Source organism: Macrobrachium rosenbergii, chromosome 3 (genome assembly GCF_040412425.1).
Source record: "Macrobrachium rosenbergii isolate ZJJX-2024 chromosome 3, ASM4041242v1, whole genome shotgun sequence".
Taxonomy (NCBI): domain Eukaryota; kingdom Metazoa; phylum Arthropoda; class Malacostraca; order Decapoda; family Palaemonidae; genus Macrobrachium; species Macrobrachium rosenbergii.
Window position 1 is genome coordinate 46,803,568 of NC_089743.1, and position 23,232 is coordinate 46,826,799.

A 23,232-nucleotide genomic window follows, 5' to 3' on the forward strand; every position below is an offset into this window, starting at 1 on the left:
GGGACTTTTGACATTGGGAATCTCTATAGGATAAGGTTCCGTGTTTTTGTAGTTCACCCTTTTCCATACACGACTCCATCTAGTGGAGCTCGCTCTGGGGGTAGTAACTCCAGCATTTCATTTAGCTTTCTCTGGTATCTAGCAACGGAATTACCTAGAAATAAGTGCTGAATGGACTATTTCACCGGGTGACAAGGGCCCCTCTCCAGAAATAGATTTTCCTTTGTCAAAATCCTTTTTTATTATTATCCTTATTTTCTTGAATTCATGCATCATTTTGTGATAATATTTTCTCTATGTTGCTTTGATCGTTTTTCAATTTGTTATATACCAAAATCATCTGAGAATTTAGTGTGCAATACAATGAAAAAAAAATGCTCATTAGCTTTAACCATTTTGCTTTCAGCAGATAAAGATACAATTATATATGAAATTCTTTTTGAAAATATATTCCAATATTTATAAATGATAATGATATTTTTCATTTCTGATGGTTGCATACTAAACTTCAGGCAATGAGAAAAAAGGAGCCAAAATGAACTCTTAATCTTCAAAACTAAGCGTGCTGTGATTTAAAAAAAAACTTTCTTTCCAGCATTCTAACTCCCAAACCCCAACCTAAAACAGGCAGCACATTTTATAAATAAAAATATTTGAGGCGTTTAACAATACCTTAACATTTGTCAAGAACCTCATGTAAATATTCATGTAGATGTTTCTGGCCTTTCTGCTGATATATTTTTATCATTGTATGTTATATTATGTCTCTTAAAATTGCCATTTGATAGACTGTCAAAAACACAAATTGCTCAGTGTGTTTTTGTTTTATGGCTGGAAGTTGGGGCCTCATGTCCATCTGCACTACTATGTATACCTGAACCCATGTAAATAAATTGAGTTAATACCCAGTTCAACCTTTTAAGTCCTCACAACTGGTGACCTGAGGAAATCTTGTTTAAATACAGCTGTTTTGGCTTAACAGTGGACCATTAATGGAACTCCAGACAAAATAGGTTTGGTTCACCTTCAGAGAGCCTTTAATGGAACCACCTGCGACAAAAATCTAGGGCTCTGAAAGTTCCTTCCTTGAAACAAGCATGAAATTTGGCACACGCCTAAGAACGGACTAATTAAAGGCGTACCCTCCAATCCAAGATGGTTTTGGCGTGCTCGAAAAAATGGCCCGCCATTTACGATTCACGTCACTGGTTTGGGAGAAGTCGGATGGAACTACCAGTTTTTTTGACTTCTGACTTTTAGGTTATAAAACACCATTAACGGACTAAATACGGCATGTATTTCGCATTTTGGTGTGAGGAAAAATGTCAGACACTGAGGTAGAAAGTCATTCGAAGTTTTTTCCTCTGCATCCCGCGCTAGCCTTCAAAGGCAGCAATGTTTTTGATAAAATTCCCTCCGTTCTCACGACAAAACACTGCATCCTGGTTTCTGCGGGCAGATGTCCATTTCAACAAGTGGCGAAAATTACAGAAAAGAAAGACCAAGGCAGACGTAACCATGACAACGCTCTGGAGGAGGTCTTCAACAAAATCACCCCATGGTTGGATTAGCAGCTGTGCAAAGTCATGTACAGAGATGCCTGCGAGATAAGCTCATCGACATATACTCTATGCCCGTCCAGAGAGAGTGCCAGGGAAGCCCTCGACCTGATTGCTGGGGACATATCACCCAGGGAGCCTGGGGATAAATCCACATTTGGTCTCCTGATGCTGCTGGGCTAACGGGCGGGACGGTTGGAGGAAGGAGATCAGCTTGTATCGAGAAAATATTCCCTGGCTGCCTTCACTGGAGGTGCCCCACAGGGCAAATCAGGATGCGGACACCCTTTCAATGGAGGAATTGGTGAATGGAATGGCCTCAAACTCCATGAGTTTTCCAAGGCCTCCAAACATATCAAGTCTAGCCAACACCACAGTGCCAGCCTGTAACCTGGTAACAGAAGAAGCAGGCTCTCGAGGACCTTTTTGGTATACTCTTCCAAGAAGGGTGCCGCCACAGCAGCAGAGGGCGTCTGGACAAACTAGCCTGGTGTTACTTCCATTGGAGGTTCAGAAGCGCTTTGCCAGAAATTGCACTGCCCCCTGTTCTTTCATGGAAAAAGAGCATGAAAGCGGCCTTCTCCTGTAACAGCAGTGGCACAGGTCATGCACAAATCCAAGGGAGCTCTGGCCTTAACCAAATAGGATTCTTCATCCATGACGCCATATCAAAACAACAGATGCTGGTAGACACCGGAACTATGTGTCATTTGTTTCTGCTGTTGAGGGTCTGCGAGTGCACATGCTGTGGCATATTTGGTACACTGGTGGCTGCAAATGGAAGTCCCATCCGCTGCTTTTCCACTTTGACACAGAATATCCATCCTGGGCCGTAAATATGCTGGCCCTTTGTCATCGCAGACGTCAAGTTTCCTCTCCTGGGCAATTTCTTTGCACACCACGGACTTCTAGTAGAAGTGGGCGAAAACACCTGCTGGATACTGGGAACCTGCTGCTTGTTGGCATCGTTCTCCACCGGAAATGGGGATGCCCGGAATCTGCTGTCTCTTTGGACAAATACAGCGCCCTTGACTCACGAATTCCCAGACGCTTCAAGCCAGAGCTGGTCAGTTGCATAGAGCCCAGGCCAAGCACATGCATCCATCACCATATCACCATTGTATCACAGGCCCGCCAACACGCCAAATTCCGCCGCTTGCCCCCAAAAAACTCCAAGATGGCAAGCATGGACCAGCTTCATCTAAATGGAACAGATGAGCATCTGCAGTGAAGGCATCGACTCTCGTGGGCGTCCCTCCACATGGTAATGGAAACCAGACGGCTCTTGGAGGCCCTGGGAATGTTTGATTATCGTCAGCTGAATCTAATAACTGCACATCGGACCACTGTCCTTTGCTCCCTGCATGGGGCCAAAGCTTTTAGAAAAATGGATTTGCTCAAATCTTTCTGCTTTCAGGTACCAGTGCACCCCGACGACGTTCTGAAGACAGTTCTGTCATGCTGTTTGGAACATATACCTTCTCCTACCAAAGAGTCCACCTTCAGCCGCAGGAATGCCAGGGCCACATGTCAATGCCTTATGGACACCATCTTGGGGGGACCTGCAATGTCTTTGTTTGCTACAATACGAGATCCTGATCTTCTCCAGGTCCCTGGAGGAACACCTGCAGCCCACGACTCTGGGCTGTGCTTCCGCGACTGCAGGAGAACATTGTGTTGTCAGGTTCAACTCCTGTACTTTGAACCTCTGAAAAGGTAGACTTCCTGGGCCAGCCAGATCTCTCCTGCAGTGTCCGTCCCATGGCCTCCAAAGCCCACGCAGTGAAGAAGTTTCCAACACCAAAATTTATCAAGTTCCTGCAGGAGTTTTTGGCATGGTCATCTACTACCGTCGCTTTGTACCACATCGCTGAGAACATGTATCCCTGGTCGAGTACTGAAGGGGAAGCGAAGCCAGCCTTGAAGCTCCTTGCAGCAGGCATTTGAACAGATGAAGGCTCCCTCGCCAAAGATGTCACCATCTTAACATATCAATCGACCATACCACCCCCATTGTTGAAAACCACGATGCCAGCAACATCAGCTCATGCAACCATGCTGGAGCAGTAGAGGGTTCCCCAGCCCTCTGGCCTTCTTCAGTAGGAAGTCAAAGTTCCAGAGACAACACCATGTGCATTCAAGGGAGCTGCCGGACTCTTCAGTCTGATTGTCACCAACTCCTCAAACTACTAATGGACGGCAGCCCTTCCACCATCCTGACAGACCACAAATGCTTGGTGGAGTTTGTACAAAGTGGAGAGAACATGGTGCATCTGAGTGTCCTGGTTAACAGCACCTAAGGCTATCTGCAGTTCCAGCTGCACCATTAGCTCCGTCCCACAGGAAGAAGAACCCAGTGGCCATTGCTGCCTATCAAGAGTCAAGATAAATTCAGTCCACCTGATTGATGCCACTGCACCTGCTTTGAGGACCTGGCGTTTGTGATTAGGGTATCTGACCGGAAAATCAGCAGCCTACTTTCTGCATCGTGTTTGACTCAACAGAATGAGGTGGGAAGATGCATCAATAGGTGGGTCCAGTTCAGCACTTCTCTGCCACACCAGCACTGGCTGCCCGCGATGATACCCGCAGCAAGGAGAAAGCAGGCGTTCATCATCATTTCCGTGACTGTCCCATCCATCAGGATGAACAACAGCGTGCCTGATGACAGATAAGTTCTCTTTGGCCTATTGCAGGGATCAGGAAGGATGTTTGGGAAGTGGTGAAGATGTTTGCATACCATGCCAGGCAGTAAAATCACCTGGTGCACACTTTTGTCAGGCATCGGAGTGTTCCCTCAACCACTTCTGAAATTGGGCATGCATTCCATGGAAGGAGGTAGTTGTAGTTGCCTGGGCCGCAATCTGGGGTTGTTGATCCCTCACTGACGGTCAAGACTGTTTCACAAGATGGGGACAGACCACACCCTCCTCCACATGGAAGCATCAGTGGCGCCCTAACTGTGCAGAAGCCCTCCTGTACAATGTGGATAAGGATTTCAGTGGCCATACTGATGACTTTAGACAACCAGGTTTTCTTATGGTTTTGGCATCTGAGTCTCCATGGCACTGGGATGGGATAACCCTGTCTTTTGCATGGTGGAAAGGACTCACCATTCATTGAAGGCAGCTCTGATGGCTGTTGCACCTGGTCTGACAATTGGAAATCGTAACTGTGACTTGATGTCAGCTGCCATGGGTCTCCATCCCTACAAACTGGAGCAGGAGAGGAGGCATGAATCTGCAGAGAAAATCTGCCATCAAACCGTGACTGATGATCAAGGAGAGACTTCCTGAGAATAGAGCCGCTGCTTTAGCAATGATAACTGCCTCTGAAAGCTCAGATGATTGAGCAAATGCTTTTCCCACATCCTTTTGAAATTTCAAGTGGACATCTCCCATGTTTATGAGCCCAGCAGGCCTGGAATTTCTGCACAGACATCTTCATGAGTCTCGTGGAATTTACACCCTTGACTCAGACCAATTGTTCCAGACCATTGGTCAGAGGGCATCCAATATCTCATCAACATGTGACTGGATCATCTGAACAAAGGTTTTTTCAACAATGCTAAAGGCCAGTTCTTCAGAACTGATGGATACACATCTGATTCTGACTCAGTGCTACCTTGGTGTCCCTCAAGGCTCCACAAAACAGGACCTTTTTCTGATGAACCACAAAGACAGGCATCCTGAAACTTGGTTGAACTCCTGTGGCCACACATCCCCAGTCATCCACTCAGCAAGGACCTTGCCATCATTCAGTATTGAAGCTGCACATTCCACAATTTGTCAAGGCCTTGGGTACTAGTTTTGTCTGAGATCAGATGTTCACCATCTTGATTTTCAAGAAAATGCAAACTTCATTGTCATGACTTGTTTTGCGGCGCAGTACTTGTAAGGACTAGTCTCAGTGTTGCTGGTCTGGTCATTGATTTCGTTTCAATGCACGGTCCAGTTATAAACATGTTGTTAAACCTCATGTAAACATTCACATGGTATTTTGCTGCATTTTTCCTGCTGATATATATTTTATCATCGTATCACCTTATATCTCTTGAAATTGCCATTTTGTTTGACCATTATCAAACACAAATTGCTTAATGTTCACTGAACATGGGAATGTTCCTATGTTTCCCAGCACTCTGTGTATACATCAGGTCTAGGAAATAAACCAGTTAATACCAAGTTCAACCTTTTGTCCTTCTGACAAATAAAATGTGAAACTCATTTGTTTTCTACTGCAATAAATATAAAGTGTTGAATGTCTGCCATGATTTCATTTCAGTGATTAATGATAGGTTATCCTTTTAACCTTAAACAAAGACATTTTCCAGATGTGTATTCAACTTAAAGTTTTGTTTGCCACACCTAAATAAATAACATTCATCCATGCCATTTAAGTCCAAGTGCATACATGCTGTACACCATCCACTGACAACTGAACCATCATGCAGTAACATGCATTGCTCACTGGCACATTTTGTCTATTCAGGTTATCTAACTATAGCTGGTCTGGGGCTGTTAGAAAGCATTTGGGACACTAAACTAAATTATACTACAAACTAGTCATAAGACTACATAATTGATAAAGCTGGAACTATCACAAACCCCATGCTGATATTACAAAAAATGTCACCAGTTTTGAAGCTGCAGACATACACTCTTTTACATTTTATTAATTTTCCATTCAAAATTGTGAGTTATTCAGAAGATATGGCCTCATTTTGTTTAAAACCACAGAAACCAAGATCCATGCTTAAAACGATAAACTGTTGAACGGGCATTAAACTCCATGATAAAATGTTTCTCGTTTAGGCAGTAATAGACCCCCATATTTAAAGTAATGCTGTCTGAAAATAAACATATTTTAACACATACAACTTACCTGTTAGTTACATATAGCTTTAGTCTTTGACGTCACGGCAAAATTTCAAAATCGTAGCGGCAGCGCCAGTCCGAATATCGGGTGATCGCCCTTACCTGCCCTCTGTCGGGGTACTAGGAACTATTCCAACATGCTTCAGAATAATTTTGCCGTCACGCTTGACATTGTTGTCGGTACTCGAGCGAAATTTCATTGTATCTGCCTACATCGAGCTGTTTTCACTTGGTGAAGTACTCTCTTGTTGGTTTGCGGCTTTGCCAGTTATTTTTGTCACCTATTTAGTCAGGTTTTCTGATAATTATGTCAGATTCTGGGTCTTATACCTTTAGGGTATGCAGCAAAGGCTGTAAGACGAGGTTGGTCAAGGCTAGTCTTGATCCTCATTCAATTTGTGTGGCTTGTAGAGGTCAGGAATGTTCATATGAGAGGAAGTGTGATGAATGTGTCAGTATGACTGAAAAAGATTGGAAGGCTCTATCTAAGTATGTAAAGAAGCTTGAGAAAGATAGAGCCAGAAAGCTTTAGCTAGAAGTTCTTCTTCTCTCTCTCAGAAACCGAATCTCCCTTAGCTATGCAGGAAACTTCTATTAATATCCCCGTGGCTACTAATATTCCTATTCTGACTCTGATATCCCTGAACCCGTTACCGTGTCTGAGTATCAAGTCCAGATGGACGCCAGATTTAACCTTATTGTGGGCGCCATGGAGGATATTGGCGTTAACGTGAAATCCCTTCATGAGCGTATGGATTCTTTCCAAAATATTGTGAATAATTTAAGTGCAGTGCAAAGTGTTAGTGTGGTGGAGGAGGTGGTTGCTCGGCCTGGCTGTTCTCCTAGACCTAAGCCTCTGTCAAGCTCCCCTGCTCCTGGGAGAAGACATGCTGAAAGTCCAAATAAGGTGAGTGGGGTCTGCTCACGAGCAGGTTTGTCGAACAGTCCTGTTGTTTCCCAGGCTGTTTCAGAGCGCCGTTGGAAAGGCGACTCAAGGAAGTGTCTTTCTTCAAGCTCCAGTGATTATATGCTTGAGAGGCTGGAGATTTCCACGAGTCTAGACCATTGAAGAGGTCCAGGAATCTTTCGCCTTCAGCGGTTCAGAAGAAGAAGCCATTTCGCTTATCACAGCCTTCCTGTAGTTTTTGGGAGAGTCCGGAGAGATTTTAGTCGATCAGAAGAATCTTCTCCCAGGCGCCAAGGCTCATGTGCGCAAGAGGTATAAGACTTCCCATTCGGTATTGCCCAGCGTTCCCGGTGTTTCTCCTTTGGTTTCACGTAAACCTCATTGTGGCTTCTGCGCCTCTTCCTCATCACGATCCTGGCTCTACTGATCATCGTTCCCCAGTTGGATCCTCGTCTACTCATGACTTTCTTCGAGCGATGCACAAGAAAATTGGAAGCATTCTTGGCGGGCTCGGAAGGCCTGGTTCTTCTCCAGCAAAGCCTTCTGAAGTGTATTTGATGCCTCCTCCTTCGTCTCGAGCTCTCGGAGCGCCCAGCACGAAAGCTCCTCCTCGATCTGTGTCTCTTGATCCTCCTTTGGTTCAGGCTCAGGATCAGGCTCTTCTAACCTAGTCAGGCTCAGGCGCTCCTCAAGATTTAGCGCTCTCTCAGGCTCAAGCGCCTCAGGTAGCGCCAGGTGAGGCGCCATCCCAGGCTCCTTTTGTGGCGCCAGTTCAGGCTCCTCTTGTGGCGCCAGTTCAGCTCCTCTTGTGGCGCCAGTTCAGGCTCCTCTTGTGGCGCCTACTCAGGCTCAGGCTCCTCCTCAAGCTCTTATTCAGGCTCCTACTCCTCCTTCACAAGATGTGTATGTGCAAGCGGAAGGTTTTTCTCCTATTTCGTCTGAGGAAGAAGTTGTGGAAGAGTTTCCTGTAGACGAACCAGACTCCTCTCGGCTGGATTACAAGAAGCTTCTTCGCTTCTTTATTGATAATTTTCCTGAGGATTTTGCACCTGCGGCCCGGCTTCCCCTCTCTCTCAGTGTTTTTGACTCAGAAGCCTCCTACCTCTTCCTTTATGAAGTTAGTGCTTTCTATTTCAGCCAAGAAGGCATTAAAGAAAATGAACTCCTGGTTGGAAGACAAACGTGATCAGGGAAAACCACTTTCTGCTTCCCCTCCTTCCAAGCTTTCTACTAAGACGAAGGCTTGCTACGACACTGGGGAAGTTTTCTCTCTCTGGGAGCTTCTGCCTCCTCTCAGGAGACTTCTCCAGTCTCGTTGATTCTACCCGTCGTTCTGCGATGAACTCGGCTCGGATTTTCTTCTCTCCTTCAGAGTTGGACCACCTTTTGAAGAACGTTTTCCGAGTTTTGGAAGTCATCAGTTTTATGGACTGGACTATTGGCGCTTTGGGTAGGAAGGTAAAGTCTTTTGGTCTTTCCAAACGCATTTCGATGATTTCTCTTCTGTTATGTCCTGCTTAGATAAAGGGATTAGTGACGGTGCGTCTGAGTTAGCCTCCATCTTCACGTTAGGAGTTCTTAAGAAGCGACAACTTTGGTGCTCTTTTGTCGCTCGTGGAGTTTCTAGGACTCAAAGATCGGCTCTTCTTTTTCGCACCTCTGGATAAGAAGTACCTTTTCCCTCAAGAACTTGTGGCCCGTGTCGAAATCCCTTTCTCAGAAGTCCACACAGGACCTTTTGGCGCAATCCTCTCCTCGTAAACCAAAAGCTCCTCAACCTTCTCTGCCAGCGCAAACTCGTCCTCTAGTTAATCAAAATAGGCCCTTTCGTGGCAGGCCCTCACCCGTACAGGATCTAGTTTCCGGGCAAAGCAAGATTTGTCTCCAGGGCTATCAAACCCTCAATTAAAAAGTGATCTGCATGTCCTCCATGCACTAGTAGGAGCCAGACTTCAGCAGTTCTGGCAAATTTGGGAGGAGATCGGAGCGGACCAGTGGACCACGTCCGTGCTAAAGGAAGGATATTCTATCCCCTTCCTCAAGAGGCCCCCTCTTGCAACAGAACCTTTAGCTTTGACAGCATATTCCAGCAACTTAGAAAAATGCTCGGTTCTGAGTGCGGAAGTAGACTCCATGCTTTTAAAAGGAGCGATAGAGATCGTGGAAGAAGTCAACTCTCCAGGCTTTTACAACCGCCTTTTTCTTGTTCCAAAGGCCTCAGGCGGCTGGAGACCAGTCCTGGACGTGAGTTCTCTCAACCTTTTCGTGGAGAAAACCAGTTTCTCGATGGAGACGACGCAATCCGTCCTCAATTCTCTTCGTCCGGGGGATTGGATGGTCTCAATAGATCTGCAGGACGCTTACTTTCACATTCCGATCCATCCCAAGCGTCCAGGAAGTTTCTTCGCCGTTTTCCAGGAGAAGACTTATCAGTTCAGGACTCTGTGCTTCGGTCTGTCCACAGCCCCTCAAGTATTCACAAGAGTTATGTCCACTGTTGCCAAAGCTCTTCATCTCAGAGGAATAAAGATCTCTCTCTATCTAGACGATTGGCTCCTTCGTTCCCAGTCTCAGTCTCAGTGCTTGGAGGATTTGAAAGTAACTCTCGACTTGACACAGAAGCTAGGACTTCTAATCAATTGGAAGAAGTCTCACCTATCTCCCCTCACAATCCAGGATCTATTTAGGAGTGAGACTGGAAACAGTTCCTTTCTGGCTTTTCCGTCAGATCAAAGAATCTCGGACTGTCTCAAAAAGTCCAGAACTTTCTGGATATGGATACCTGTTCATAAAGGCTTGGATGAGCCTCCTGGGAACTCTGGCGTCAATAGAAAGTTTGTCTCCTGGGGAGACTTCACATGAGGCCCCTTCAATTCTACCTCAGGGAGCAATGGAACAGGAAAACGCTTCCAGACTCCTTCTCCTTTCCAATCTCGGACCTTATCAAGGAGGATCTAAGGTGGTGGTTAGATCGAAGAAAATTAGAGAAAGGTCTCTCTCTTTTTCCGTCGAACCCGAACCACAAACTGTTTGCAGACTCGTCAGAAGTAGGATGGGGAGCGACGTTGGGTGTAAAAGAAATTTCAGGTTTGTGGAATGCGACAGAAAAAGAATGGCACATCAACAAGAAGGAGTTGAAAGCAATCCACCTGAGTCTCGTACACTTCCTACCATTCGTACAGGGACAAACAGTTCTGGTTCATTCAGACAGCACCACAGCGTTGTCTTATATAAAAAAACAGGGGGCACTCATTCTTACTCCCTCAGCGAGGTAGCAAGAGACCTCCTTTTGTGGGCAGAAAAGCACAAGATTCTGCTCCTAACGAGATTCATTCAGGGAGCCCTCAACGTGAGAGCGGACTCCTTGAGCAGGAAGCACCAGGTTCTGTCCACAGAGTGGATTTTGCACGAAGAAGTGTGCAAGTCGCTGTGGAGACTTTGGGGTCAACCTCTGGTAGACCTGTTCGCGACGAACAAGTCGAACAGGCTCCCAATCTTCTGCTCTCCTGTCCCGGACCAAGCAGCCTTCCAGACGGACGCAATGCTACTGAATTGGTCGGGTCTGGACCTTTACGCCTTCCCGCCGTTCAAGATGTTAGGTGCGGTGTTGAGGAAATTTCAGCACCACTCCAACACCAGGATGACGTTGATAGCCCCCTTCTGGCCTTCCAGGGATTGGTTCCCAGTTCTCATGGATCTCTTGATCGACTTCCCGAGGAGCCTTCCAAACAGAGTAGATTTACTCAGACAGCCCCACTTCAGGAGATTTCACGAAAACCTGTCAAGTCTGCGGCTAACTGCGTTCAGACTATCGAACGTCTTCTCAGAAGCAAAGGATTTTCAAGAAAGCGGCTCAATCCATCGCTAGAGCCAGAAGACCATCTTCGATCAAGGTCTATGAGTCCAAGTGGAATATGTTTTGTTCATGGTGCAAAGATCATGACATTTCCTCTTCCAGAACCTCGTGACGCAGATTGCGGATTTTCTTTTGTTCCTCGGGAATAAGAACCTTTCTGTATCCACACTTAAAGGTTATCGTAGCATGCTGGCTACTGTTTTTCGTCACAGAGGTTTGGATATCTCTAATAACCAAGATATAACGGACCTTATTAAATCCTTCGGTACCTCTAAGAGGTCAGATGCTAAAGTTGTTTCGTGGAATCTTGATGTAGTCCTGAAGTGGCTTATGTCTGAGAAATTTGAACCTATGGATTCTGCTTCTTTAAGAGATCTTACGAGGAAAACCCTCTTTTTAGTTTTGTTAGCTACAGCTAAGAGAATCAGTGAGATCCACGCCTTGGATAAGAGAGTAGGATTCTCTGCTTCAAAAGCAATTTGTTCTTTCAAACTGTTTTTTATGGCCAAGAACGAGACCCCTTCGCACCGTGGCCTCTTCGCTCTTTTGAGATTCCAGAGTCTGTCGGAATTGGTAGGTAAGGAGCAGGAGAGGTTCCTCTGCCCAGTCAGAGCCTTGAAATATTATTTGACGAAGGACTAAAGATATTAGGGGTCCTTCAGATTCCTTATGGTGTTCGGTCAGGAACCCTCTTAGACCAATGTCCAAGAATGCCATGTCCTTTTTATTAGAGATCTGATTTCTGAAGCTCACTCCAATATTTCAGAGAATGATTTGAAAATGTGTAAAGTGAAGGCTCACGAAGTGAGGGCTATCTCTACTTCTCTCGCTTATAAAAGGAACCTCTCCCTTCAAGATATTGTGCAAGCAACCTACTGGAGGTGTAAGTCTGTATTTGCTTTGCATTATCTCTCACGCAAGTGCAGACAGTGTTTGATGAGTGCAGCACGTTAGGGCCCTTTGTTGTATCTGGCACGGTAATGGGTAAAGGGGTAAAGGAGGATTAACCTACCTTTACTTACTTGTTTTTTGGAGTGTGAAGGTTTTTACGGTTGTCTGTGAGGGTAAGTGTTGGTTAGTTTTACCCCACAGTTGGTTTTGGTTTTTATGGTTATACTTTTTCTTTGGTGTTGGGTGACCCTTTTGTAATTCATGATGTTTGTGCTGCGCCCTGAGCAGGGGCATACTTGTGGTATTGTCACGGCCATGTCCTAGGTGACTGATACCCAGCTTAAGCAATCTGCGACCAGGTCATTATACCCGGTTGCTCTGAGGATAGCAGGTTACTGAGGCAGTAACTGTGGAATCAGCTACCTTAGCAGGTGAGGAACTAAGAAATTTTCTACATTAATAACCTTAATGTTTCCAACAACTCTTTTTAGCTGTCATTGCCCCACCTCCTAAAGGTGTCAATCAGCTATATGTAACTAACAGGTAAGTTGTATGTGTTAAAATGACATTTTTATTCTAAAATAATGTTTAACACATACTTACCTGTTAGTTACATATACGAAAGCCCACCCTCCTCCCCACGGGGACAGGTAGGCAAATTATTCTGAAGCATGTTGGAATAGTTCCTAGTACCCCGACAGAGGGCAGGTAAGGGCGATCACCCGATATTCGGACTGGCGCTGCCACGCGTTTTGAAATTTTGCCGTGACGTCAAAGACTAAAGCTATATGTAACTAACAGGTAAGTATGTGTTAAACATTATTTTAGAATAAAAATGTCATATTTTGAAGAAATGACATTGAAGATTTTCCATATTAAACAATTTACTGTTCTTTTTCAAATATTTCTTCCTGTATCTGGGTGTTTTGGAAATTGACCCCTGTTTTTACTGATAAATTTTTTTCATAGTAGTTTCTGAAGAAAAACAAAAAGAGCACTTTTATGCAAAAAATTTCATGATATATAATTTTCTTATATAATATGGAATATACTGTATGCACTTTATTCTATCTCTAAGTAATCCTAAAACATATCCACCCACTCCAAGATTCTGAAGTTTATGAATTAGTGCCTTGTGATTTATTAAATCTAAAGCAGCACTAAAATCCATTTGAATTACAATGCATTCAAAACCCATATATATCAAGGTTCCCTTGTAAATGGCAGTTCATTTCTAAAAGATTATCGCAGGTACCTAACTGCTTCCTATAAACATATTGACTATCAATATGCCAGAAACTCTCTTAAAAAACATAGGGAAGAAACCATCAGGATCTTCTCCACCCCAGCTATGAAAATTATTGAGAATTTTCTTTACATCCCTGGAGTGAAATACAAATTTTGTAAGAATAGGTTCAGGATGACAAGTATCAGGGAGAGGGACATCCTCAGCTGATTGCTTACCTTCAAAAGCTAGATGAAGCGGTTCATCCCTTTCCCTAGGGCCAGTAACCAATCTACCATCGGCTGTTAGTAGTGGTGGAATGGAAGACAAGCCTGACCCGATAGATGATGCCAGTTTGGTCCACCACAGATGAGGCTAAGTAATTCTTTCAAGCTTCTTCTTCAAGGAATTTTTCTAATTTCTCTCGGCTGTATGTTAAGTTCCATTTGACAAAGCAAATACAGTTCCAGACTCAATTTTGTTTAATTGTTATGTATCATCAAACCATGCCTGGTCATTTGTCCTAAATTCGATGACCTTTCTAGGGACATATCTTATTAAAATAGCCCTCAGCATTTCATTTAACTTCTTAGCATCAGGATCTAATATAGCATCTGAGATATTAAGTGCCTGACAAGCTTCAGTAATGCAATCCCAATTAGCTCTGGATTTTAGCCACACCGTTTTTCCAATGGTGGTATTAGGAATATGCTGATTGACAGATATGTCCTTCTCAGTGGCACAGTGGTCAGAAGTACCTATATATTCACAGACCTTGGACTTGACAATAGCTGGAACGTCTGTGAATATGAGGTCTAATCTATGGCAACTACACTCCAAATTTTTCTGAATGATAAATTGATTGTCTGGATTTAGTGTATACAGCCATACCTTGCGCATGTGGGATGTTACGATGATAAAGTGTACTGTATACTGTACATTTTACTCATTATGACTGGAAGACAGGTGGTATCTCAGAGGGCATCTTTTTTTCATTAGGCATTCACCAACTTCAAAAACAATGTTTGTTTAGTCAGTGAAAACCCAATATTTTTATGTCAGTCTTGAGATGCATTAGCTTCTTGCACATGTGGGATGTTACGATGATAAATAAAGTCAGGGCCATCAAACCCTGGGATTGAAAACTCAGCCTTTGATTTGTTACTACTTACAAGAGTCTCAGATAAAAACATCAAATTGTAGTTATGGGCACAACTCTGGAGATCAACAAAATTTGACCCTAAGCCCCCCCAAATATTTACGTAAAGTACTGTACACTGTAATGAGTAATGGGCCCAGGGTTCAGCTCATTGTCTCCCAAAAGAATTAGAATTAACAACATAAATCAGTATCAGAACTAAAAAATAGACTCATAACAACAGTAACTCTGTAAAAATCAACAGAACAATAATAACAGTGCCATCAACAACAACAGGATTTACTTTATTTACAAAAATTCTATTGAAAGTATAAATAAAAATGTCCATATGTCATTGACAAAAGCGCTGGTAGCAACTGGTCAACAAGGTGGGGCTGGTGCACTTGTAAGGCAAATGAAATCTGCCAGGTTTGCTACAACAACTGGGGGAGGGCAGTCAGAATGGATTTAGAAATGAAACGCTCAGTAGGAATAGATTAGATAAAGATGAAGGCACTTTCCTGATTATCCACCAAACAATTTTGGTTTCTCATTAGCCTGTCCTATAAAAAAATCGGGAAAGTGAACAAATAAAGAGGTAAATGCTTGATTGTACCCTCAGGATAGGGAATCTGACAAACTTGCCAGACATTTGAGAACTTGCTGTGCATTTTCAAGGGAAGTATCATTTATTGCAATGAAGCTACCATACTTCGGTTTTACAGTGTTGAGATGTTGTAAAATATTGCCTTTAATTTTCTTATCATGGTCTTATACTCAAAATCATTTCATGTCAGCTAGCATGATTAAGCTGTAACATCTCTTTACTATGCTATTTGCAATTTGGATTGATTTTCAATATTTTTTTATGGTACCTCAATTAATTATGAACAGCAGTGTTGTCCAGTGTGGTAATTATTTTCAAGGTTCCAAACTAAGTTGAGGACCTTAAGGACATGTATAGCATATTATTTCTATGGTCGACGTTTTAGGGTATCTAATATAAAGTTATGTTCCAGGACCCAGCCACAGAAAATGAGCTGACAGGGGCTACAAACCTGATGGCTCACTATAACCTGGAGCATTCATACAATAAATTTACTGGCAAGAAGGTAAGTTCATTTAGTGTTTTGCAATGGCTAGTCCCCTTTATAGAAATATATTAACACTACATTTGTAACAGAGTAATTTATTTGCCCTTGAGTATCATTGCAGCTTTAGACAGCATGTGTAAAGCTGTTTCTTAATAAATGCAATCAGATTTAAGTTCTTTTTTTAACATCTCTGTACCAGGTACGGGATTCACTGTCATCTTTCTTGCCAACACTTCCTGGTATAATTGATACTCCAGCCCAGTTTACCAATTCATCACTTCGTTCACTAATAGAGAAGCCACCCATAAATAAAGAGTTCACTCTGTTAAATCACCACCAGGTAAGATGCTTATTGTAAGATCAGTGTTCATGTACTTCTTGTCTTGATATTCATTCTACAGGCACAAGGACTGTCTTTAGTACCTCAGGTAACAAAGTTGGGCATAGGTTATGTTTTCTGCCAGGATTACTTGTGTGTGTGTTTACAAGATAATGTACTGTATGGTATCTTGTAAGGTTCTTGATAGATGACAATGAAATTTGACAGAATGGTGACCTATGACCTAAGGAAAAATTTTATAGGTTTTGAGATGGTTCTTGATGTCTAGCTGAATTTTTTCTTTAACATTGCAGAAGGACTTTACTTTCTAATTTTAACAGTACGGTAGATATTATATTGCAATACACTCCCTGAACACCTGAATTAGCCCTGGTCACTGACCAGCCCGAACTACATCCCCATAGCTTTTACCCACTAAGTGGGTAATAAACTGTCAGCATTACCAACGCTTACAGGAAAATCTTGTCAAATGAGTTACCTGAAGTACCATTGGCAACACTGCTGCAAGTCCCAGCCGAGTGAGGCCGAGATCCCCAATTGCTTTTTGTTCGCCATGCTGTGTGGGTGTGTCCCACATCAGGCGAACTTTTGGTCATTTAGCCCGACCCCCATTCATGTTTGGACATCAGATCACGATTTGGACTGTTTTCTACGCATTTTCTCCTGGATGGATATTTTATTGATGGGATTTGGAACTTCTCTCCCGATTTTGACTTTGGGATCGGTTCTTTGGATTCGATTGGATAAGTCAAACAAGAAGATGTCGCCGTCTGCTAACGCCAATACTTCAACTTCGTTTACAGCTTCGACGACAGAGCCTTCTGCTGTTGGAGATGCTGACGCTCATCGTCCCTACACGTCCTGCAAGCGTAGGATGAGTACCCTCAAACACGATCGGCATTCTGTTTGTGTTTTTATGTAGGAAGACACAGTGTAGTATCAGTCAGATAGGCGGCGAGTCTTGGTCGGTAGATTAGATGGAAGAATTATTCAAAAAGTTGGAGGACAAATTACTAGCTGAGTATGTCTAGTCTATTTTTCTAGCTTTATGACTAAATTAACGGAAACTAGAGATAAGGATAGTAGTAATAGTGTTGTAGATACTAATCGTTCTTTTTCAGCCCCCCTGCATGTTCCAGAACCAGCCCTAACGGGTGGCGGGGGTCATGGAGAACCGCAAACCTCGAAGGTAGGATCTACCGGCCCCCCCGGCACGGAGCAGGCAGTGTTGGTAGCAGATTTCCCCCTTCCCTCTAAAAGCGTAAGTTCTAAGGTGGATTTAGAATTAGGAATCACTCAGAAGGGTAGGAATTCTAATTAGGAAGTATTCAGGAAAGTAGTTGAGCGTGGTCTTCTTTGGGTTTAGGTCTCTCATTCAGATCAATCGTCGGTTTTATTTCCTGCTTCGTGCTCTGTGCAACAAAGGTTTCCAGATCCATGGAGGGTCGTTCAGATTTGGTTTCTGATGTATCTGGTTCTTAAATTTTGTTTTCCTTGAATACTCATCCTTCAAAGGTTCCTTTTCCTTTGGGGGTTTAAAATTTCGTTCGTCTTGCGATGGTGGTAATTCTGGCGATCGGGGTTTTCCAATATTCATGATCATGTCTTAAAGAATTTTCTGATTTGATAATGTCTATCAAGATTATCAGGGGCGGGGGGAACAGGACCAGGCTATTTTCTTCGAATTTTCTGATTTGTTAATGTCTATCAAGATTATCAGGGGCAGGGGGAACAGAACCAGTCTTTTTCTTTGAAATCTATGGCCTCTTCGGCCGTTACGGAAATTTCCCGTTTTTCCCCCATTTTCTTCTAAGCCTTCTTCCATTGCCCCTCTCAATATTCTTTTCGGTCCGCTCTTTGGGGGGGCTCTCAGGGTGTTTGTTGTGCATCCTGTTGTCTTGGCTTTTAACTCAGCAGAGCAAGGCTTTCTTGCTTCAACCCTGTATTTTAGAGCTCAGCGGCCCCCTCTCTCTCTCTCTTCGGGGTTAAGGGAAGGGGTACTTTTACGGATCCATCGTCTTATCACCTTTTGCAATCCGGTGGTTTCTCAGGCATCCGGTCTAGTTGCTTCTCAGTTGTTTGCGGAGGCGTCAGCAACTCCTTATTTCATTCTTTATGGGTTCCTAACTGTAATGTATCCTCCGCAATTCTTGTGGATGTTATGGCAGTTGGCGATTCGCCGGCGCCAGCATTCAGTGTATCAGCACCAATAGTTACCTCATTGTAATGTATCCTCCGCGATTCTTGTGGATGCTACGGCAGTCTGCGATTCGCCTGCGCCAGCGTTCAGTGTATCAGCACCAATAGTTTCCTAATTGTAATGTATCCTCCGCAATTCTTGCGGATGTTACGGCAGTCTGCGATTCGCCTGCGCCAGCGTTCAGTGTATCAGCACCGATAGTTTCCGCAGCCTTTCCATTCTCCAGGATAGTTGGTAACTACCTTCTTCTGTTTCCTTCAGTTCGGTACCTCGTAACTTCCCCTTCAATACTCCTTGAGTTTCGGTCCGGTTGGGACCTTCTCCATCTGTCCAACGTTGGCGTTGGGCGCTCTTGTGGTTACTCCGAGTATGGCTTCTTCCTTTTTTCCTCCTCCGGCTTCTTCTTTCTCAACTTTCCGGCAGGTTTTCTCTGTCCCTCCGTCTAGGCATCCATGTTGGTTCCGGGTCTTTAGTTCCGGATTCCCACTCTCATGCGGTTTTGATACATCCGGATTTGAGTGGTTCGGGTGTTGCGGCCTCTTCTCTCTCAGGAGTGGGCGTGGACTGCCCAGGTGTTGCGTCATCCCTGTTGGGTGGTGCGGGGTTTACTCAACCTAGACTTTGGTGCCTCCAGTATGTTCGCGATTGATACGTCAGTTGTCCTTCTCAAGCACCCAGGTGTAGCAGTTCCGGGTTTTCGAGTTCGGCGTTTGCTAGGGATCGGCCTGCCTCTTTCCTGTTCCAGCTCGGTCGGACCAGTCCGACAATCCTCCGGCTTTGGTCGAACCAGTCCGACAAGGATTGTTCATTTGAAGAAGAGGATCCGGTACCGGATATTAGTTCTCCTTCAGCCAATGAGAATGAGTATAAGCGGATAGTAGACTTCATCCTCACGTATCCTCAATCCAAGGTTCCGGAGGAGCTTACACTACCGAAGCAACGATGTTCAAGTCGCTATATGCGACAGAACCGGTAGTTGCTCAAACAAGATGATTTCTCCCTCCGGTTCGGTACTGCCTGACACCTCTTCACTTCGGTGTCAGTAAGGCTGGCATACCAGGTTAACATGTCGCCTGACAATACAACGTTCTTTGACAGAAGAGGAGGGGCTTCTTTTGAAGCTTCCGCCTCACTATCCGGACATTCGGAGAGGGTTCTGTTGTGGGCGCCTTTTGCACTCTGCAACAGTCTTTTAGTGAGGAGGATATCTCCTCCATGGTCTATTTCTTGTAGCTGTCGTCAGCAGTAGCGTCACAGCAAGCTGTGATTAGTGTGGCTGCTCCGGGTTCAAGGGATGTGGCCAGTATAATGAACTTGTTGCTTTTAACTCATGTCTCCAGTTTTGGCAAATATGCATCGTTGAAAGTACAAAATGTGGAAATAGAGGGTTCCTGTTTAACAGGGAACAGCCGGTACCCACTTGAAGAAGCCTTTTAGGGAGAATCTCTCTCTCTCTCTCTCTCTCTCTCTCTCTCTCTCTCTCTCTCTCTCTCTCTCTCTCTCTCTCTCTCTCTCTCTCTCTCTAGGGTCTTGTGTCTCCGCATGCTTTCTCTTCAGGTATGTCTCAGGAATCGCTGGGACTTCCACATCGAGAATACAGGTATAATCTGGAACGATTCTCGCTTGTCAGATCGTCTGTGATAGTAAGAAGAAACGCATCTGACATCCGGAAGGTCTATAGTCTCCCCTCTTCCCGATGTTCATCTGTACTCAGATGCCTCATATCAAGGTTGGGGAGCAACCTTGGAGGAACCCAGGCTTCGGTTCTCTGGAGGGATTGAGAATGAGAGGAGTCATAACCTTCAGGAACCTCAGGGCTATGAGGAAGCCCTCAGGTGTTTCTCAGTCCTAGTGCGCAACACAATAGTGGGTCTGCTTGCGACATCGTAACTGCCGTGTCGTATCTGAGAACTTGGGGGGAACAAGATCATTAGAACTTAGAGGTGTATACTTTCCGCTATTCGGTCTCATTCATCAGGTAATCAGGAATTGCGGTTGTGTCAAGACGTTTGTGACTCTAGCTCCTTGCTGGCTCTAACACCCTCAGTTCCGAAATTCCTAATGCTCCTTACAGAAGTTCCGATATTCCTCCTCATGGGGAAGATCTTTTAGACAACTGCATTTTCACCATTATCATCCAAACTCTTGCGTGATGAACCTTGTTGCGGGCGACTGCCGAGCGAACAGCTGACAGTCCAGACACTATAAAGTTATGTCTAGACAGTGTTTCCTTCAGCTTCAGAAGTCAACCCGTAGCTTTACCAGGTCAACTTGACATGGGGAAGTCTGTGTCGTAAGGAAGGTTATTCCATCTTTAGACCTGCCATAACTGAAATAGCTGGTTTTCTCTTATTCCTTCGTTAAGTCAAGATTCTTCCGTTTTTGGCTATTGGTGGCTACCGCTCAGCATTTTGCAGTACATTTTTCCTTTTCCCTGAAATTTCTAGCAGTAAGATCTTCTTTGACTTGTTACGTTCCCTCGGGCTGCCTCGTGAGATTTGTCGGAAGTTCTAATGTTAAGATGATTGGTTAGGTGTTTTATTTCTTTCTTTGGGCTTTAGCTGCAGATAAAACAATGGGCGAGCTTCGGGAAGTTTCCTAGGCCAGTTTCCTAGGCGGAAATGATAAGTATTTCTCTTCTTCCGGAAGTCGTGGCGAGGCTTAAACTCTGCTTCGTTTGTTTAAGGTTCTTTATCTGCAAGTGTTCGGTTCCGCATCAGCAGGGATGTCTTTATGTCCGATGCGAATAATTACCAAAGGTTGATAAACTCCGTCCGCTTCTGTGTACACTTCTTGTCTCTCCGCGAATCCTTCCCGTCCGCTGTCGAAGGAAGCGATTAGTTACTTTCGGAGAAATGGTTCCTGGTTCCTGGTTCATAAGTGCTCACTACACAAACACAGTTGCGGGCACACTTCACGATTCTCGTGTGGCGCGGTTTATGCCCCTTAACGCAGTTTAATTTGAAGTGACATTATTCGGTATTTAGTTTTTTTTTTTTTTTCCACTTCATCTTTTCTTCCTTTCTAAGGAATGGTTCAGAGTCTTCTATTCTGGAGGTAGTTGCTTATGAGTCCGTCTTTGTTTTCTTCCTTCACTTAAGAGACGTTCAATTCTCCCCACTGCGTATAGTGGCGAATTCTCCTGTCTAGGTGCGTTCAGTTAGCTGAGGTGGTATTCTCTTTTATTTTTGAAGTTGGTTGGAAGGTTATTGACTTAGTCCACGTTTAAAAGTTTTAAGTCTATTATTTAAGGTGCGCTCATTTAGCTAAGGTAGTATTCACGTAGTGTGGTGATTATTAGGTTAACCAGATAGAAAAATTCCTTTTTAGGCTTTAGAATCTTAAGCAACACTGATAGTATAATCACATGAACTTAAGTTCAGAGTATCTTAAGTATCCTAGTCTTTGATAGTTTCCCACCCAGAGTCCAAAGAGGTGCTCTGTCATAGGCTAGCCTAGGTTGTTTTGTCGGGCGCTGGGATACTTCTGCGCTCGTCGGCCTTTGGCGCAACCTGCAGGGCGGAGGGTCTTGGCTCGGCACACTGCCTCATTCCCTCCTTAATGGGTAGGCTCTGAATAGTCACTTGAGAGATGCATCGTTCTCCTTTTTACATGAAAGTTATTCTCTTAGTCCGTGTGTAAACCGCTAACCCTTCTATCGTGGGTGCGTTCATTTAGCTAAGGGTACTCTCTTAGTGCAGAGGTTCTTAGAGAGGCCACTTTGAAGTCGGTGTCGTTTTTCTACGACTTTTACCTAAAGACGTTCAGTTTTCTTCGGAGAAGAATTTCTCGCTTGTTCCCTTTGCGACGACCAACTCGATCTTATAATTACATAGTAATGTTAAGGGTGGGGGGAACTATAGGTAATGAATGTAGTCAGGAAATTTGGAATTTTGGATTCTCTCTTAGTCAGGGTTCATAGTGAGAATATTAAGTTTGACTTTAGTACTGTGAAGATAGACAGATCCAGTGGACAGGTTTGGTTTCTTCAACCTCTTCTTCGCAGACATCGGCGGCAATGGACGTTACAAGAACTTCTATGAAGATCCTGCACACTCAACTTCTCCTCCATACATGAGAAGCTACAATAGCCACATGGGAGGTTCTTTTGTACCCTCCATACATGAGAGTGCTTTGATTAGCCACATGGGAGGTTCATCGTACCCTCCAGCATACATGAGAGTGCTTTGATTAGCCACATGGGAGGTTCATCGCACCCTCCATACATGAGAGTGCTTTGATTAGCCACATGGGAGGTTCATTGTTCTCCACTAATCGTGGGAGGCTGTGATTAGCCACATGGTAGGTTGGTTTTTATTTTTTTTTGCTACTCTATCCATGAGGAGGTTTGAATACCACATGAGAGGTAGCTCGACTCAGACCCTCCATAAATGAGAGTGCTTTGATTAGCCACATGGGAGGTTCAGTGTTCTCCACTAATCATGGGAGGCTGTGATTAACCACATGGTAGGTTGGTTTTTATTTTGCTACTCTCTATCCATGAGGAGGTTTGAATACCACATGAGAGGTAGCTTGACTCAGACCCTCCATAAGTGAGAGTGCTTTGATTAGCCACATGGGAGGTTCATCGTTCTCCACTAATCATGGGAGGTTGTGATTAACCACATGGTAGGTTGGTTTTATTTTGCTACTCTCTATCCATGAGGAGGTTTGAATACCACATGAGAGGTAGCTCGACTCAGACAGTACCTAGACATGAGACTGACGTCAAAATAATACTCTCTCTACAGACATTCTCACCTGCCTAATGGGATAACCAGGTGAGGATACATTCATTTATACAGAGTAGGCAAATAATGAGTTACCTGCTTTCCCTGATGGCAGGTCGGGCTGAATTAGATTGATCCCACCTCCACTAAATTTTGTTAATCGGGCTAATTCAGGTGTTCAGGGAGTGTATTGCAATATGAAGTTTTCATAATAAAACTAATATTGTAATACTTACCTGAACGGCTGAATGATTCCCACCCTCCTCCCCACTTCAATTTGAATAGTGGATAACGCAATTGGGGATCTCGGCCTCACTCGGCTGGGACTTGCAGCAGTGTTGCCAATGGTACTTCAGGTAACTCATTTGACAAGATTTTCCTGTAAGCGTTGGTGATGCTGACAGTTTATTACCCA

At 44.1% G+C, this 23,232-nt stretch overlaps 1 protein-coding gene across 1 annotated transcript in view; it reads left to right on the plus strand.

Moving 5' to 3' along the window:
• LOC136855102 (mediator of RNA polymerase II transcription subunit 19-like) overlaps positions 1–23,232 on the plus strand; it is a 94,048-nt gene that overhangs the window by 33,325 nt on the left and 37,491 nt on the right. Inside the window, exons 2-3 of the mRNA XM_067131935.1 lie at positions 15,473–15,565; positions 15,747–15,887. Coding sequence (XP_066988036.1) covers positions 15,473–15,565; positions 15,747–15,887 — 234 coding nt within the window. The remainder of the gene's footprint in view (positions 1–15,472; positions 15,566–15,746; positions 15,888–23,232) is intronic.